The 20084-nt window shown below is 33.1% G+C and overlaps 1 protein-coding gene across 2 annotated transcripts in view; it reads left to right on the forward strand.

Annotated features, from left to right (window-relative positions):
• The window catches only part of ATG2B (autophagy related 2B), a 117846-nt gene that overhangs the window by 18217 nt on the left and 79545 nt on the right, over positions 1 to 20084 (forward strand). For both annotated transcript variants that reach the window (XM_074291361.1, XM_074291362.1), the window contains exons 3-5: positions 9342 to 9494; positions 10932 to 11034; positions 18940 to 19102. In XM_074291361.1, coding sequence (XP_074147462.1) covers positions 9342 to 9494; positions 10932 to 11034; positions 18940 to 19102 — 419 coding nt within the window. The remainder of the gene's footprint in view (positions 1 to 9341; positions 9495 to 10931; positions 11035 to 18939; positions 19103 to 20084) is intronic.

Consider the following 20084-nt stretch of genomic DNA (forward strand, 5'->3'; position numbering starts at 1 on the left):
AGATCAGGAGTGAAACAAGGTTGCCCACTATCACCATTACTATTCAATATAGTACTAGAAACGCTAGCCTCGGCAATAAGAGCCGAGAAAGAGATTCAAGGAATTAGAGTAGGAAATGAGGAAATCAAACTATCACTCTTTGCAGATGACATGATGGTAGTATACTTAGAGAACCCCAAAGACTCTGCTAAAAAGCTATTAGAAATAATTCAGAATTTTAGCAAAGTGGCAGGATACAAAATAAATCCACATAAATCCTCAGCATTTTTATATATCACCAACAAAATGCAACAGCAAGAGATACAAAGAGAAATTCCATTCCAAACAAATGTTGAGAATATAAAATATTTGGGAATCCATCTACCAAAGAAAAGTCAGGAATTATATGAGAAAAATTACAAAACACTTGCCACAAAAATAAAATCAGATTTAAATAATTGGAAAGACATTCAATGCTCTTGGATAGGCCGAGCGAATATAATAAAGATGACAATACTCCCCAAACTAATCTATTTATTTAGTGCTATACCAATCAGACTCCCAAGAAACTATTTCAATGACCTAGAAAAAATAACAACAAAATTCATATGGAAGAATAAAAGGTCGAGAATTGCAAGGGAACTAATGAAAAAAAAACTCAGAGGAAGGTGGTCTAAGTGTACCTGATCTAAAGCTATATTATATAGCAGCCACCAAAACCATTTGGTATTGGCTAAGAAATAGACCGGTAGATCAGTGGAACAGATTAGCTACAAAGGACAAAAAAGGATACATATATAGCAACCTAATCTTTGACAAACCCAAAGATTCCAACATTAGGGATAAAAATTCATTATTCGGGAAAAACTGTTGGGAAAACTGGAAATTAGTATGGCAGAAATTAGATATGGATCCACACTTAACACCATATACCAAGATAAGATCAAAATGGATCCATGATTTAGGCATAAAGAGGGAGATAATAAATAGATTAGAGGAACAGAGGATAATCTACCTCTCAGACTTGTGGAGGAGGAAGGAATTTATGACCAGAGGAGAACTAGAGATCATTATTGATCACAAAATAGAAGATTTTGATTACATCAAACTAAAAAGTTTCTGTACAAATAATACTAATGCAAACAAGATTAGAAGGGAAGTAACAAATTGGGAAAATATTTTTAAAAACAAAGGTTCTGACAAAGGTCTCATTTCCAAAATATATAGAGAACTGACCATAATTTATAAGAAACCGAACCATTCTCCAATTGATAAATGGTCAAAGGATATGAACAGACAATTCTCAGAGGAAGAAATTGAAACTATATCCACTCACATGAAAGAGTGTTCCAAATCACTACTGATCAGAGAAATGCAAATTAAGACAACTCTGAGATAACACTACACAGCTGTCAGATTGGCTAAGATGACAGGAACAAATAATGATGAATGTTGGAGGGGATGTGGGAAAACTGTGACACTGATGCATTGTTGGTGGAGTTGCGAAAGAATCCAGCCATTCTGGAGAGCAATCTGGAATTATGCCCAAAAAGTTATCAAACTGTGCATACCCTTTGACCCAGCAGCGCTACTACTGGGATTATATCCCAAAGAAATACTAAAGAGCGGAAAGAGACATATATGTGCCAAAATGTTTGTGGCAGCTCTTTTTGTTGTAGCTAGAAACTGGAAGATGAATGGATGTCCATCAGTTGGAGAATGGTTGGGTAAATTGTGGTATATGAAGGTTATGGAATATTATTGCTCTGTAAGAAATGACCAGCAGGAGGAATACAGAGAGGCCTGGAGAGACTTAAATCAACTGATGCTGAGTGAAATGAGCAGAACCAAAAGATCACTGTACACTTCAACAACAATACAGTATGAGGATGTATTCTGATGGAAGTGGAAATCTTCAACATAAAGAAGATCCAACTCACTTCCAGTTGATCGATGATGGACAGAGGTAGCTACACCCAGAGAAGAAACACTGGGAAGTGAATGTAAATTGTTAGCACTAATATCTGTCTGCCCAGGTTGCATGTACCTTCGGATTCTAATGTTTATTGTGCAACAAGAAAATGATATTCACACACATGTATTGTACCTAGACTATATTGTAACACATGTAAAATGTATGGGATTGCCTGTCATCGGGGGGAGGGAGTAGAGGGAGGGGGGGTAATTTGGAAAAATGAATACAAGGGATAATATTATAAAAAATATATATATAATAAAAAATTAAAAAAAAAAGACTAACTTAATCTTGTATACTAGGATGGGGAGAAAAAGTGTTTAAAACAAATCATTTGAAAAATGCTGTGTTGAGAAATTGGATTTTTAAAAATAGGAAGCTGCATAGTTTATCTTATGCAACAATGTACAAACACACCTTATATTCTTGATGTTTAATATAGGTAATTCAGGTTCAGTTTTTTTTCCCCAAGTCAAGAGGCAAAGTTTATTATATTTGGAATGCCAATTAAAGCTGTCCCCAAAAGAATTTAGCAAAGAACCAGGAGCAAGAAGGTAAATTTATAGGAAAAAGATAGAAAAATCTGATATGCTAGTTTTATGACTTACAGGAGAATTGAAGAGTGATCTTAGAAGTGGAGTTGGAGTATTGAATTCTATGGCTTAGAGGTGGAGTTGTATCCCATTATTGAATTGTATGGTTTAGATCATCTCAGAAACTTTTATTGCTTATCAACAGATTTTAACATAACTGTTTATGAAAAATAATTCAGTTCTAGTCTTTCATGTAATTATTTGACTTTTGTTTTCAATATAATTATCTTACTTCAGTTAATCCCTCACAGAAGGAAAACTTTCTTTGTAGTCCTCCCTATGTGCTTCCCTATCCTACTCCCTATTGAGGCTATTCTGAACTCATTCTTAATTAAGCCTTTCATGGAATCTGCTCCTTCCTCTCCCCTTCCCACAGAGCAGCTTATCCTTTCTTTTACCTAGAAAGTAAGATAGATTGTTGTTATGGGCCAGAACTTGAAACAAAGTCAGTGGAATTGATAGAGATAATAGTTACCTAATTTAGCATGGTGCTTACCAGTTTTCTAGTTCAGTACATGTACTTAGTATTTACTATAGTTCTACAAGATTCACACCTCTGAAGCTCACACAAAATCCGCCAGAATGAGAAATAGAGAACTTGGTGGCAGTCGTCCTGCCTCCCCCCCCAGAACCAAGACACATTTAAGAAGCTGGCAGAATCAGAGAAGACAAAGGACTGGTGGCAGGAGCTTAAGCTCTCGGAACCAAGGAAAGAGATAGGCCTCTAAAAAAGCTAACTGGGCCCCTGGAAAGGAGACAAGACTTGGAGAGAGACAATAAAGGATTTGGACCTTAATCCCTGACTGTACTTGGGGTGATTACTGAACTGAAATGATGACTGCCTCCAAAGACCCCAAGAAAACCCCAACAAGAGAATATTACATTTTAGAGAAGAATATTATAGATTGTTAAGAGACCATCACTGTTACTTTCATCTCATAATTCATTCACACCGCCATTATTTTCTTCCCTATTTTGGGCTTCAATGAAGAAATAGTTCTTCTCTTTACCAAGATTCAGTACTTAAACATAATAATTTTTTTTAAAAAGTCCCTCCATAGTTTTATTAGCTAATCAAGAATCTTTATTATGTAAGAAATTTTGGCAAGGCTATGATAAATAATGGGAATGTAGATCCATTTATAAATATGCCTGTATTTGTATTTTATATTATTACTGAATGAGCAAGTTCACATTGGTGCCAAACTGTAGCGTGCTGTCATCTCCAGAAGCTGCCAATCGCTCTCTGGGGGGAGATCTGCTGTGTCAACTCAAATCTCTTAGTCAGATTCTTCTTCCTGTAGGGGACCGTTGTCTCCAGGCAGTTGTCCAGAGAAGTGACTTCCCTTCCTGCAGAGAGCCCCGTCAAGCCTGATGTAGTGCAGAGTCTTCTCGTTGGGCGCCAAATGTAAAGTTCTGATTGTCTCTCAGTTGTAATCCTTCTTTGGGAGGAGGTTTCTTTTCTGTATAATCTTTTCCTCTATGAGCAGGTTTCTTGGGAGGCTTCTGAAGCCTCCAGCCAGCTCTTCTTCCTGAATCCTGGCTCTGAATCTCCTCCAGCTCTTGTCCTTCCCCAGTCCAGACTGCTTGTCCAGGCCCAATGTTGCCTCTTTTATCCTCCCAGAGAATGGGTGTGGGATAATGCAAGGGCTTCTGGGAAGAAGTGCTTCAACCAATGAACTTGCTCCTATTATAATCTGAGCCAGAGAACTGTCAAGTCAACCTGAGTTCTCACCTTGTAATTGTCCAGACAACCTGAGTTCTCACCTAGTAATCCTAACACCAAACCCTCATGGTCTCACAGAGAAGTAGAAGAACTGCTGGGTGCTTAACATCACCTGTTTTGAATAGGTAGATTTCTCAAAGCACCCTGTTATTTATTTATTTTATTTTTTAAGATTAAAATTAGTTTTTTTAATAGTGTTTTATTTTTCCAAATACTTGAAGATAGTTTTCAGCATTCACCTTAGGAGAGACTTGTGTTCCAAATTTTTCTCCCCAGGCATTTCTGAAATCAGCCTATTCATTATTTCTTATAGAATAATAATATTCCATTACATTCATATAACTTATTTAGCCATTCCCCAATTGGTGGACATTCACTTGGTTTCTAATTCTTTACCACAAAAAGAGCTGCTAGTAACATTTTTGCATATATATAGGTCTTTTTTCTCTCAATTATGATTTCTTTGGGATATGGACTTAGTAGTGACACTGCTGGATCAAAGTGTATGCATAGTTTGATAGCTCTTTGGGCAGAGTTCCAAACTTTTCTCTGGAATGGCTGGATTAGTTCACAATTAAACTAACAATGCATTAGTGTCCCAGTTTTCCCACATACCCTTCAACATTTATCATTATCTTTTCCTGTTAACCTTAGCCAATCTTAGAGGTATAAAGTAGTATTCTAGAATCATCTTAATTTTCATTCCTCCTATCAGTAGTGATTTAGAGCATTTCTTCATATGAGTAGAAATGGCTTTAATTTCTTTATCTGAAAAATATCGCCATTTTTCAATTAGAGAATGGCTTGTATTATAAATTTTTAATTCTTCATATATTTTAGAAATAATGCCTTTTTCAGAAATACTGGCTGTAAAATTTTTTTTTTCTAGCTTTCTGTTTCCCTTTCTAATATTGGATACATTGGTTTTGTTTGTGCGAAGTCTTTTTAATTTAATTTAATCAAAATTATCCATTTTGCATTTTATAATGTTCTCTAGTTCTTTGGCCATAAATCCCTCCCTTCCCAGATGTGAGTAGTAGACTACCCCTTTTTCTCTTGATTTGCTTATAGTATCACTCTTTACATATAATTCATGAACCCATTTGGACCTTATTCTGATACAGGGTAATTAAATTTTAATTTAAATGCTATTTTATATAATTATATTATTATTTATATAATTATATAATAATATTAAATTGGCCTACCCATGAGTACTTTATAATCTTCCAGTTGTTTAGATTTCACTTTGAGAGAAAAGTGTTTGTAATTGTGATCATATAATTCCTGGCTTGGTCTTGGCAGATAGATTCTCAAATAATTTATATTGTCTACAATTACTTTAAATAGGAGTTCTCTTTCTTTTTCTTGATGCTGCACTTTGTTGGTAACATAGAAATGCTGATGATTTATGTGGCTTTATTTTGTATCCTGCAACTTTGCTAAAAGTTGTTAATTGTAGTTTTTTTAGTTTATTCCCTAGGAATCTTTTACATATACCATCATATCATCTCCTCATTACCCATTTTGAATTCCTTCAATTTCTTTTTCTTATTGTTAAAGCTAACATTTCTATTATAATTAGTGAATAATAGTGGTGACAATAAGTAGCCTGAAAACCCTTTTCTTATTGGGAATGTGTCTAGATTATCCCCATTACATAGTATGTTTATTATGTTTTTAGATAGATGCTACCATTTTAAGGAAAATTTCATTTGTTTCTGTACTTTTTAGTGTTTTTAATAGGAATGGGTGTTGCATTTTGTCAAATGTTTTTTCTGCATCTATTGAGTTGATCATGACTTCTATTAAGTTTTATAATTGATATGGTCCATTATGCTTATAGTTTTCCTCTTATTAAACCAGCTGTTTCATAAAAGGCATTCAGGAGGACTTCTTGCCTTTTTTGCCTTTTCCCCCCAAATAGTTTATATAGAATTGAAATTAATTGTTCTTAAAATGTTTGGTAGAATTCACTTGTAAATCCATTTTTCCTTAGGAAGTTCATTAATGACTCATTTGGTTTCTCTTTCTAAAATGGAACTATTTAAGTATTTTATGTTTTCAACTGTTAATCTGGGCAATCTATATTTTTGTGAATATTTATTTCACTTAAGTTGTCAGATTTATTGACATACAATTGGGTAAAATAACTCCTAATTATTGCTTTAATTTCTTTTTCCTTAGTGGTAAGTTCATCCTTTTCATTTTTGATGCTGATAATTTGAATGTTTGTGGGCACTTCACTCAGATCCTTTCAGAGGCTTGATCTAATGTTATTCAGAGGGAAGCTGAACTAAAGTTGTGTCCTATCTGCTTTCCACTATCTTGGTTCTGTCTTTCCCGCCCACCCCTCCTCCATCCCTTCTCCTCCTCTCCTCCCTGATTTTATTTATGATTTTCATTTTTACATTAATTGTATTTCACTGATATCCTTTCTTCACGTCTTCACTATTCCTTATAGGATAAAAAAGGAAAATAAAGGATAAGAAGACAAAAATCTAGCAAAATTAATCATTACATTGAACCTTAGGGTTCTTATTCATTCTTTCAAAGTGATAGGGAAAGGATTTTTTTTTTAAATCCTTTATTTTGCACCAAGCACAGTCATTGTAATATTGCAGCAATTTTAAAAAATTTTGTAGTTCTTTATATTTAAATTGCTCTAGTTATTGCTTACATTATTTTTCTGTTTTTGCTTATTCATAAGTAAGATGGCATTCATAAATGAATAAGATGGCAAAAGTAAATAGCATTCTTTTCCCTTGAAAATATGATGGGGACAGGTAGGTGATGCAGTGGATAGAGCACCAGCCCTTAAGTCATGAAAATCTGAATTCAAATTTTACTTAACACTTCCTAGCTATGTGGCTTTGGGCAAGTCACTTAATCCCAATTGCCTCAGGGGGAAAAATGATGATAGTCTGCTTATCTATAAGGGTCACAGCTTCTTTTGGTGTCCATTGACTGGTACCTGTCTTGACACCTAAGGACATACAGAGAGGCTAGTTTGGAGTGCAAACAACATACTGTATCAACTCAGTTGGGGCTTTGTCTTTGTACATGTAGGACCTTTTGCATTTTCCATGTCTGTTGATTCCAGAAAATAGGCCAATTCAAGAAGACAAATTTATAGGTCCCCATAACATTTCTTAGCTGTATCACTCTTTCTCAGGAACTTATAGAAAACTTTCTTCCTTGTTGACATTTTTTAATGTATTCCAATAATTTTGTTTATGCAAAAGCATTTCAATTTCATGCAATTTAAATTAACCTTTTAATTTTGATATTTGTGTTTGACCTATAGTTAAGAATTCATCTATTCAGGGCAGCTTGGTGGCTCAGTGAATAAAGCAGCAGCCTTGAAGTCAGGAGAACCTTAGTTCAAGTTTAATCTTTGACACTTAACACTTACTTCCTAGCCGTGTCACTTAAACTGATTGCCTTAGGATAAAAAAAATTCGTCCTTTTATCCCTTAGAGTTGTAAAAAAAAATTATGATCTGCTTCTTCTGTTTATAGCATATGATTTCAAATAACTTGTTTTTCTAAAATATATTTATCTACTCCCTCCCTTTTTTAAAAAACATAGCTATCACTACTCCCAAAATACTTCCCTCTCAATTCCCTTCTTCCAAATAGAAACCCTTCCCTTACAATTAGTATAGTCAAGCAAAACAGTTTCACCCTAGTTGAGGGGTCCTTAACCTCTGGTTAGATTTGAGGGAGTCTGTGAACTTGGATGGGAAAAAAAAAGTACTTTATTTTATATTATTCATTTAAAAGCTTTTTGAGAATGGGTCCATAAGGTTAATCTGACTTCCATGGCAGGTGAAAAATCAAATGACTGAGGAAACAGAAGTTTAATATTTTGAGCATATAGGTTTATTAAGCAATATATACCACTTAGTTGCTCAATAAACCAAGACCAGACCTTACTACAAAGTCATTTGAAATCATAATTGGTAATTAATTGCATTGATTACAACTCTTAAGTCTTTGAATTGTTTACCTTATTCTAGTCATTGTATATATTATATATTTTTGCTCATTTTACTCAGTACTAATTTATTCAGTCTTCCTAATCTGTTCCATTGATCACTTTTTCCAATTTTTTTCTCCAATTCCATATAGTTTTGATATTTATTATTTTATGCTATAGTATTAGGGGTGCCAATTCTTTTGACTTAAAAAAAATTATTTTCCTTGATATGTTTTAACTTTGTTTTCCCAAATTTTGTTCTTTTTTGGTTTTTATCTAGTTCTATAAAGAAATGCTTTTGTACTTTGGCATTATAGTAAACCTGTATTAATATGTAAAATTTAAATTAAATTAAATTTAAAATATTTGATTTAGGCATCATTGTAATTTTTAAATTTATTAACATAACCTAACCATGATCAATTAAAATCTTCTGTTATTTCTGTTAGAAAAAAAATTTTTTTTGGTAGTTGTATTCTTAGAATTTTTTTGTAGCTTTTGGGAGGAAGACATGCTACAAATTCAGCCATATTATCTAAGAATACTTAGATACTTTTCCCCTCAAATAATATTCTATAACCTATCTCCACACCTGTATCCTGGCTTTCCCTCATATTGGAATATCCCTCCCTTTTTACTCATCTAATACTCTTAATTTCCTTGAAAACACAACCTGAGCTACTTTAAAAAAGTATTATTTAATTTTTTCAAAGACATGCAAAGATAGCTCTCAACTTTCACTTTTGCAAATCTTGTGTCAAAGTTTTTCACCCTCCTTTCCTCTTCCCTTTCCTTTCCCTTTCTCTTTCTCCCTAGATAGCAAACAATCTGATACAGATAAAACAAGAGCTACTTTTTTTCATGAAGCATTTCCTTGGCCTGTAAGAGGCTAATTCTTTGTAAACTACTTTATATTGAGTGCATTCTATCTATCTATCTATCTATCTATCTATCTATCTATCTATCTATCTACTTATGTATATGTTTATGTGCTCTGCTTACAGAATCTTTTTCCTTTTTAATCTCTAGTATTTAGTCCAGTGGTTAGTAAATGTTTGTTGATGGATTTATTGGTTTTCTTCCATAGCATCTGGTTCTGAGCCTATGTATTGGTCAAGCTTTATGACTAGCAGCATGCAACTTGCAAAAGAATGCCTTAGTCATAGATTAACAGATGATCAAGGGGATGGATCACAGCCTTTTGAAGGACTTGAAAAATTTGCTGAAACTATAGAAACAGGTTTGTTCTGAATTTCTTTTTTGTCTTAAAAATGATGAATTTATGCCTCATGTATGTGTAATTTAATCATCTCTCTAAGCTGAATCTCACTTTTGAGACTGAACCTTACTTTTAATAACAATAACAAAACCAAGCAAAAAACATCTATTATTGTGACTACATCTGTATACCAATAATCCCTTAAATATGTTATTATTTATTTTCAGACCTTTGTATAGTGCTCATTGGTTTTTTCCTTTACTCAAGAGTTAGCTTCTGTGTGATTTTATTTATGTTACTTATATTGCTTTATAATTTATTCTTTATCAGTTCATTCCAAGTTTCTTTGAATTCATAATAGTTCTCATTTTATATTGGTATAATAATATGCCAATACATTCATATATCATAATTTTTAAAGCCATTCCCCACTTGATAGGTGCCTTCTTTGTTTTTATATTCTTACTCACAAAAATGGATTGCTATAAACATTTTTATTCTGTCCTGGATATATCCAGTAATAGTATCCTATTGTCACAGGATGATAGTTAAAACAATTTATGGATAGCTAATAGACAATTAAAATTTTCTTGCATAATTTTAAATTGACAATCACTATGGTTGTACAAGTTTACAGCTCCATCAGCAATATTTCAATGTAGCTCTCTTTCCAAACCTGTATCACATTGATCCTTTTTTTTTTTTTAAATCCTTTTTAATATTTATAGAATATGAGGTAGTTTAAATTTTCACTTTTTAATTATTTAGATCAATTATTTGGATCATGTTTTCAAAGAGCTTGCAGTTCTAAAAATGTGTGCTCTCATCACCTATTGGAAAATCATTTAAATTCTGGATTAAATTACAGAATCTTAATGTGGGAAGGGACCCTCAGAATTCATGCATTCTAAAACATAGGTTCAATATAGCTTCAGGAAGCAAATTGATTGAGGCCTATTTGTGTGTGTGTGTGTGTGTGTGTGTATAATATACATGTTCCTGTATGTGTGTGTTATCTATACATGTATATACATTTGAGTATATATAATTGAAATTGGTAGTATGAAGTTTTTTACTTTTTCTACACTTATTTGTCTTATTTGAATAAGTCCCACTTTTTTTGGAGAATGTTCTATAGTGCTTGGAGTTTTATAAAAAGGCTTTTAAACAATGCATATTTAGTTGGTCATAACACACACACATATATATATATATATATATATATATATATATATATATATATATATATATATATATATATATTATATCATAACACATATCATCTGCTTAATTGACAATGGGCTTTTTAAATTTGAAGAGGTTGGATTTTAAAAGTCTTCATTTTAGATCATCTTTTCTAATTAAATTTCTTTGGTTCATTTAATTTTTTTTTGTTGTGTTCAATAAAAAAGGAATAGTTTTTTTTAATAGAAATTACCATTATCTATTTTGTCCTAGTTCTACGAAGAGTGAAAGTTACTTTCCTGGATACAGTTTTGAGAATTGAACATATACCAGAAAATTCAAAAACTGGGACTGCACTTGAAATTCGAATAGAAAGGTACGATTCATTAAATTTGAATGTGACTTCATGATATTTAAGGGGAAAAAAAATCTTTGACACATTAACACATTCAATTTACCTTTGGAGGTCAATTTTTTTAAGAAAATAATTAAAACTGGAGCAGTGCTATCCATATTCTTGTTCAGTTCTAATGCCATTATATCCTGAAGATATAAGATAACTTGCATTTAGCTGGTACATTACTGAGTTTACTGTTTCAAACCGCGTAAGTGATGTTTATTTACTCGCAAGCAAATCAGGAGAACTGATGTTTAATTGAATGCTAATCATATAATACTTATGTGCACAATGGAATAGAATACTGGACCTGGAGTAAGGAAGATTTTTCTTCATGAGTTTATCTCTGGCCTTTTATACTTACTGTTTGACCTAGGCAGGTAAACTAATCCTGTTTACCTCAGTTTTTTTATCTATAAGATAAGTTGGAAAAGGAAATGGCAAACCACTCTGTCTTGATTGTCAAGAAAACTCCAATTGGAATCACAGAGTTGGATACAATGGAAACAACTGAATAACAAATGGCACAGTGTGTAGAGCCATTGGACTAGTAAGTCAGGAAGTTTACATCTAGCCTCCAACACTTACTAGCTGTGTGACCTTGGGCAAGTCACTAAACCTGTTTGCCTCAGTTTCCTTATTTTAAAATGGAGATAATAATAGCACCCTCTTCCCAGGGTTGTTATTAGGATCAAATAAGAGAATAATTGTCAAGTGCCCAACATAGTGCCTGGCACTTAGTAAATGCTATGTAAATATTAACTGTTATTTATTATTATGATAAAATTCAATTTTGAAATGTGTAATTTTAAAAATATGTCTCATCACTACACAGGGCTGAAAAGATCCCAAAAAAGTTCTTGGCCTAAATATAATTTCATCAGTTTTGTAATACGGAAATTCTCTTTATTGATTGAGTTAGAATTGTATTGGGCAGTGAGAAGTGAAGTGATTTTCCTGTGTATTCATACAACTAGTGTATATCAGTCAGGATTTGGACTAATCCTGATTACAAGGTCATTCTCCTTTATGCTGCATGGCCTCTTCAGGGTTCTATTATTTCTATTCATATGTGTGATATGTTTTTATCACTTCATTTTTGCATAATTATTGATTGTTTCTAGGATAAAATTTTTTCACTCACTTGTTACTTAGGATTTCATTGTTAAGAATATACTGAAGTCTGTTTTCTTTTTCTTTTTTTTTTTTTTTTTGTGCTTCCTGAACTGAATTCTTTAGATACTAAGGTATATGAAGCATTTAAGCTTAATATTGACTTTGGTTTCTTGCCTATTCCTTAATTCATTCAGCTAAATTAATTTCTTTGTTTATTCCTTTTTGTGTTTAAAATGGTGTGTGTGTGTGTGTGTGTGTGTGTGTGTGTGTGTGTGTGTGTGGGTGTTCTGAAAGCATGATTGCCCACTCCCTTGCTTTTGGGGATTCATCTGATGCATTAAATTTTTTCCAACTCCTCATTTTTATCCTTTTTTGTATGCTGTTATTTAAATGTGTTATTATAAGATATAGCTTGTGGGATTTTTTTCAATCCAGTTTCACTTTATTTTATTGAATTATTTAATTAATTCATATTTAAAGTTATGAGTGTTGGGTTTATGTTTTCCACTGTCTATTTTGTCAATCATTTTTGTTGTGCTGATCACAAATTATGCTCTTACAATTCTTAATTCTTTTTTATTGGAATATAATACAGTCATTTTCTGGGCTCTTTGAAATGTAGTGTCCTCTATGTTATCAGTTGTTTAATTCATTTTCTCCTGATATTTATTCATAAGTATCTGGATTTTTTTTTTTTTTAAGCTGATTTTGATGGCCTCTTCCCTTCTGTTATTAATGTCTTTGTTTTTGTTTGTTTAATTATGCTCAAGGTCTTCAGTTGAGTTTTTTTCCTTCTGAGATCTTTTATAATTTTGGACTTTTTATATTTTCCTGTTGCTTAGTTTCTGACTTCTGTTTTGATAATTACTTCCCCTGAAAGTCACCCCTACTTTCCATACCAGGCAATTCACATTTCAAAAATCTTAATCTCTGTCCTAAATGACTTTTCAGGGGACAAAATTTGGCCTGACTGGGTGCTAAACACTTTCTCCTCAGGCTGAGAGGAATGTTGCACAGACGTGTCCTGCTCCAGCTTTCTCTGTTCCTCATTTCCCTGATTTAACTTTGTTGCTGTCCAAAATGCTGCTCTCCTAGCTTGAGTAAGCTTCTGCCTTTTGTTTTCTGTGCCACTGGGAGTGGGATTGGAATAGAACTGAATTCATTTTTCAAACCCCTGGGTTAGTTTATGCTTCATTATTATGAGCAGTGATGGTTGTGTCCAAGGAAAAACTCAAGATACTTCCTTCCTTTGCGTAGGTATCACCAGGACATTCTGAATATGACCACTAAAGAATTTACTACTATCCTCATGTCACCATTTTTCTCTCCACAGACCAAAAGCCAAATGTATTCCAAAGTTATTCACAGCTTCAGTGACATTTCATTTAGATTTTAGTACAAGAAAAACCTAACCAAACTGTTTTGTTATTTGAAAATTTAAAAACATGAAAAATGTGATGCCACAGATCACCACATTTGTCTTGATCTTTACTTTTGTCTTCATTTTTTAAACTTTTCTTCTTCATTTTTAACTTGTAAGCCTAGGAACTAAACTGCTATTTTGATAAAATTTGAAAGATCTGTAAATTAAAGATTTTTTTTTTTTTTTAGCTGAATAGAGAATTTAAAAGTCAGAAGTAACATTGAGAGAGGTTAGCAGTTAGCTACTAATTATTGATTGGATTGTTTCCTTCCAGTTCTTAGTGGCTCAGACTGTGAGGACAGGTGAAATTGATTTACCTTTCTGCATAATTTCTGTCTTAGAGAAGTTTGACAGGTCATGAGGTTTAGAAAAAAGTCTTCTTTCTTGGTCACATGACTTGGAAAGATTTTTTTTTTTTTTAAAGTGATGTAAAAATATTTTATGCCTTAATCATTAGAGGTAGAAAGAAAAAAAATGAAAAGTGTTTCTGTTCTCAAAGTGCTTATATATTAATGCCAGAAACAACACATACAAATAAGTACACAAATTACATTCCGAGTAGACACTACATTAAAGGCAAGAGCCCTATAAGTAGAGACACCAGAAAAGGGATGTGGCACTTGAATAAATCTTGCAGGAAACCATGGACAAGAAATGGAGGTAAGGAGGGAGCACTACAGGCATATGAACTAATGATTCAAAGACACAACAAAAGAGATGAAGCATTCTGTGTGAGGAATAACCAGTCAGTCTGGATGTCTAGACTGTACAATGTATGCAGGAGAATTGTGTAAAAACACTAGAAAAATAGGAAGAGACTAAGTTCTGCTAAATGCCAAACAATAGTGTAATAGTTAATCCTAGAATCAAGTTACCAAACATTTCTTAAGTACTTACTATGTGCTAGACACTGTTGAATTTTGAGAATAAAAATAGAGATTAAAAAAAGTCTTGCTCTCAAGAAGCTCAAAGTCTAATGGGGGAGGAAACATATAAGCAACCATATACAAACAAAATATATACAGAATAATTTAAAGATTATCGTAATGTAAGGCACTAATATTAAGAGGAGTTTGGAAAGGTTTCTTTCAGAACATGAGATTTTTGTAGAGATTTGAAGGAAGCCAGGATATAAAAAGACTAAAGAGGAGAGAATTCCAGGTATAAGGGACAATGAGTGAAAATGCTTGGTAGTTTGTATTAGAAAGATACCCCTTCCTCAGAAGGTGTAGAATACATATGGATCTCTCTGCCCAGTTCCCAGTCTCAGGATGCAAACCTAGATGCACAGTGAGATAGAATTGCTCTGAAGATTTTGAGAGGTACTTGGGGCTAGGTTTTCAGAGCTAATGCAGGGAGTGATTTCTGCCTATACCTGTGTATTTCATTGGTCCAGAGAATAATATTCTCAGATAAGGTATTGGAGTTTTCATTTGCAACATATGGGGGAGGGGAGGAGGAACAAGAAAATAAGAGGACATTGGAATAAAGAAACAAAAAACATAATCAGATATGGGGAATTGTTATTGTGCCATAAAATGCCAGTTATAAGGGCAAGTACAGCATACTCGGTTTAGCTCTGTCTTAAGCAAAGCACTGTTCAGTAGATCCTGAGAGGACAGTGTGGCAGGGCTAATCTAATCCATGGCTGCTCACTGAAAATGGGAGTGTTTTGTGTGGAAAATGGAGACTAGTGTCACCAGGTCATAGTATTTGAGGTGATAAAGGAGCCAGATTATGAAAGGCTAACTTTTTGTACTTAGGCCATTGGGAAATTAACAGCTGAACTCTCCTAAACTAATTAAATCTGGAGGATGATGTCACTACATTTCAAGGAAAAATACTTGTTGATATGGTAAATATTCCCACCATTTCCTGCTCCTTGATTGCAAGGTTGTAAAGGTGTTTTAGAGTAATTGTCATCTTCAAAAATTCTTGAATGTGTCTTGAAGTAGATTATAATTAGGACATATTTTACAAAACAAAGAAAAATGTAATAAAACATAAAGCATATTACATTTTAAAGTTGTCAATTACATACCAATTAGTGGTCTCCATTTCTATTTTATTTTGATACTTCTGTTTTAGGGGACCTTCCCCTTATTGAAAATGGAGTAGAACAAAAACCAAGATCTTAGATTTTATATATCCTCTTAGAAATGGGCTAGCCATAGTCACCAACTGCTGAACTAGGACAGGTAAGGCTGCCTAGCTTAAAGATTGTCACCATGTTTCAAGGTGAATCAAACTACTACCTCTATCTTAATCATTATGTTGGCTCCTCAATAGAGATTACTTAAGACCTAAGAGGCCTTGGTATAACCCCATACCATTAACCCTTCTTTTTGCCTGGCCTCCAGAGTGATTATCTTAAGATGCAACCTCATGTCTGATTCTGCAGGTGCTTTATAGCTTCTTAGCAGTCACAGAAGACTTAGAAGAAGAAGGTTTCTCTACCAAAGTTGTTGACTATATCAAATGGTTTAACATCAGAAAAAGATGTGTTTTTTCAGTGGAAATGACATTAAAGAAGATACATTACTACCTTACTACTACCTAATGAAATTTCTCCTATATATTTCTATTTCTCCTGTGTATTACATCTGAATATAGGTTTCTTGAGAATAGGGATCATCTTTACTCATTTATTTATTTTAACATTTTTATTTAAATTTTTGAGTCCTTAACTATATCTTTCCCTTCTTTTCTTTCCTCCCACCTCTTTGTTTCAGTAAACAATCAGATATAGGTATTTTCATGTAAGACATTTTGTTCAAGAAGATTCAAATAAAAGAAGACAATGAAAGAAAGTGAAAAATAACCATGATTTGGTCTATTCAAACAATATCAGTTCTTTGAAGTTGGATCATATGCTTTATCACTCAGTTCTTTGGGATTGTTTTGTATCATTCTTTTGCTGAGAATAGCTAAGTCATTCAAAGTTCTTCATCAAACAATATGACTGTTCCTGGATAAGATGTTCTTGTTCTGTTAATGTCACTATATATTAGTTCATGTAAGTCTTTTTAGGTTTTTCTAAAATCATCCTGCTTGTCTTTTCTTATAGCACAATATCCAAGCATATATCAGTTTATTTAGCCATTCTTCATTTGATGGACATCCCTTTGATTTTCTATTTTTAGCCACCACAAAAAGAGATACTATAAATATTTTTTTTGATACAAATAGATCGTTTTCTCTTTTTCTTTTGGATGTCATTGAGATAAGCTGTAGCAGTGGTATTTTTGGATCCATTGGGTAATAGACAAATTTTTATAAATTTGACTCAGTTCTCCATATATTTGAGAAATGAGCAATACTTGTTGCAATTTTTTGTGTGCCAGTTTTCTGCATTCTTTCTAATTTTGGCTGCATTGGTTTTGTTTATGCAAAAATTTTAATTTTATATAATAAAAATGATTTATTTTATATTTTGTTATACTCTATTTTCTGTGGTCCTAAAATCTTTATCCATAAATCTGATGAATAAATGATTCCATGTTCTCTTAATTTGCTTATTTTGATCATGTTTTGGTATATAGATTGAGATCTTGATCTATATTTATTTACATTTTAATTTGTTTCTTAGTGCTTAGCACAGAATCAATATTTAGTAAATGCCTTTGCATTCATTTATTTATTCTTCAATCTTCTATGCTGGATGTAGTTCATAGTGAGTTTCCCTTTGTAGAAAATGGCAAGGCAAAATGGCAGTGGCAAAATGGCCCATAATATATTCTTGACTGATTAAATTCTACTGCTCTTGTACCAAATAAGAAAGGCCATATGAAACTCAAACTGTACTGGTAGGTTAGTTTTCAGATAGGAGATAAATGAGATGCTTGTTGATCGTGTAATATTTAACAAAGTTAAAAATTCAGTTGGCAGTAACAGGAAAGGAATATTCAATAAGAATATAGCATAGTTTCCTTCCATGTCTGCTGATTTCTGTTGATGTTCGTCAGAAATCAGGAGGCTTTGCTGATGCCAGTTTTTTGTCCTCAAACCACCAAGAAACTGTCAACCCAAGATTTAGCCCTCTGAGCTATTGAAATCTTGAAGGCACATTTTCATGACTATTTTAAGTAAAAATCAGCCTACTTTATATGATAAGTATTGTTCCTTCCACAACTAATAAGTTTGAAGAGAGTTGCTTCCATTGAAGAATGAAATTGGAAGATAAGAGTTTAGAAGAAAGTGAAAGAAATGTAAGTACAGTGGGAAATGACTTTTTTAAAAAGACTTCACCTGAGAAGAAAGAGGAGGAAGAGATTGATTAGTGGAGATAGTAAGATCTAATAAAGGTTTTATAAAAGTGATGGAGACTTGGTGTGTTTTATAAGTAGTTGTAAAAGAGCCAGTATAAAATGAGGGGCTGAGGATTATGATAGTCTGAGAGATCAGCAGCAAAAAATGTAGGGGGATAGGAGTAAAAGTGGCAATGGAGGATTGACTGTGACAAAGAAAGTGACCATATTCAGAAAAGACTTGTTTCAAGTTTGAAGGGAAAAAAAACAGCAATTCTTACTTTTAAAGGAAAGGATAGTACAAATATAGCATACATCATAAATATAAAATGAAAAGAAATACATTTTGATGTTCAGTCATGTCTGACTCTTTGTGAATGCGTGGATCATAGTATGCCTGGCCTTTCTGCCCTCTACAATCTCTTGAAGTCCAACGGCTCGTTTGTTGCTTCCATGTCCCTATTTGTCCATCTCCTTTGCCGTCTTCCTTAGTCGTTCCCAATACAGTATCTTTTCCTGTCAGTCCTGTCTCCTCATTATGTGACCAAAATATTTATTCTGTTTCAGCCTTTTACTTTCTAATGACTAATCTTTATTAATTTAAGTATTGACTGATTTGATCTCCCTGCCATCCAAGGAACTCTCAGAAGTCTTCTCTACCTCATAATTTGAAAGTATCAACATACACAAAGAAGAAGGGGGGCAGTAGAATTGGAGAGGAGGGGATCAGAAAAAAAGCTTCCTAGTCTGACATTTTATATAAAACTAGGAAAAACAATACCATTTACTCTGACTTCGATAGTGTCATTAAGTGATTTTCTTTTGGAGAACAGAATAGTTTTACAAACTTCATGAAATCACCCTCATAAAGTCATACTTCCTAAATTTAAGACCCTAAGAAGTTATTATCTTTGTTAAATGTTCATTATCATGAAGTAAATTGATTTATAACCTACTTCACTGGAATATTATGAGCAGTACCCATTGCTGAAAACTTTCTGTGAAATTACTTGTTTATACATTTACTATAATAGTAAGCAGATGTTCTTGGTTAACTTTTTAAGAAAAAACAATCCTATTTTTGATTTTATTTTTCAGAACTATGTATTGTGATGAAACTGCTGATGAATGCTCTGGAATCAATGTACATCAGCCTACAGCTTTTGCTCACAAGCTGCTTCAGCTTTCTGGAGTCTCTATCTTTTGGGATGAGTTTTCTGCATCAGCAAAATCTTCTCCAGGGTCTTCAACTGCACCAGTGGTAAAACAAATGTTAAACAGTTGTTTAAAAATTTGAATGAGCAATATTGCATTTCCCCCAAATGTATTGTAACATCCTTTATGGAAGTACTTATTGTGAAGTAGCTATCACCCCAGGGAGTGGAGTGAAGACTTTGATAGTATTCCTACCAAGCTAAAAAGGCTTTGAGTATGAACAAGGCATGATTTTGAATTTTGTACAAGAAGCAGATTACCTAAGTTTGGAGAGGTTCATTGCCAGCCACCAATGATGACTTTTTGCATTTGTAGCAAGTCACAGAGACTAGATATGGAAGTATTAGTTGAAGCAGTGACAGCATCAATAAAATTATCCTTTAAACCCTTTAATTATTTAGGTATATTATAATGTGTCTCTATTTTAGCATTTCATATATTTTAGTAGAAATGTATCCTATGAGATAAAGTATATAATGATAATTTTTTAAAAAGACCTAGCTTAAAATGGAAAATGTTTACATGTTATATTTATAGGGACAATAACCCCAGCATGCTTTTTTATTTTTCCTTGATTGACTTTAAATTCATATTCCTTGTATCAGCCAGTCTAAACTTTTTTCTTCATCCTAAAGTTCCCAGTGTTACTCTTCAACTCCCTCGAAGCAGATGACTGCATATAATAACTAACATCTGTATAGTACTTTTAAAGATTGACAAATTTCTTAATGTGTATTTTATCTTTGGATCCTTACAACAACTTTTTGATGTAAGGTCTGTCTACATTTTGCAGATGAAGGCAACTATGGCCAAGTTAAAAGCTCATTAAGTTAGGTGATTTTTCCAGAGTTTCAGAACTAGCAAATATGAAGCAAGTTTTGAACTCATTTCATTCTGATTTCAACTCTGATATTTCTTCCAGTGTGCCACTTTTATCCTTCTTTTTTTAAAAAAAAAAGAGAGAGAGAGAGAGCGAGCGCGAGCTATCATCTGTCCTAAGCTCCTTTATTTGTCCTAGATTATATCTC

This window comes from Sminthopsis crassicaudata, chromosome 2, assembly GCF_048593235.1.
Source record: "Sminthopsis crassicaudata isolate SCR6 chromosome 2, ASM4859323v1, whole genome shotgun sequence".
NCBI lineage: Eukaryota > Metazoa > Chordata > Mammalia > Dasyuromorphia > Dasyuridae > Sminthopsis > Sminthopsis crassicaudata.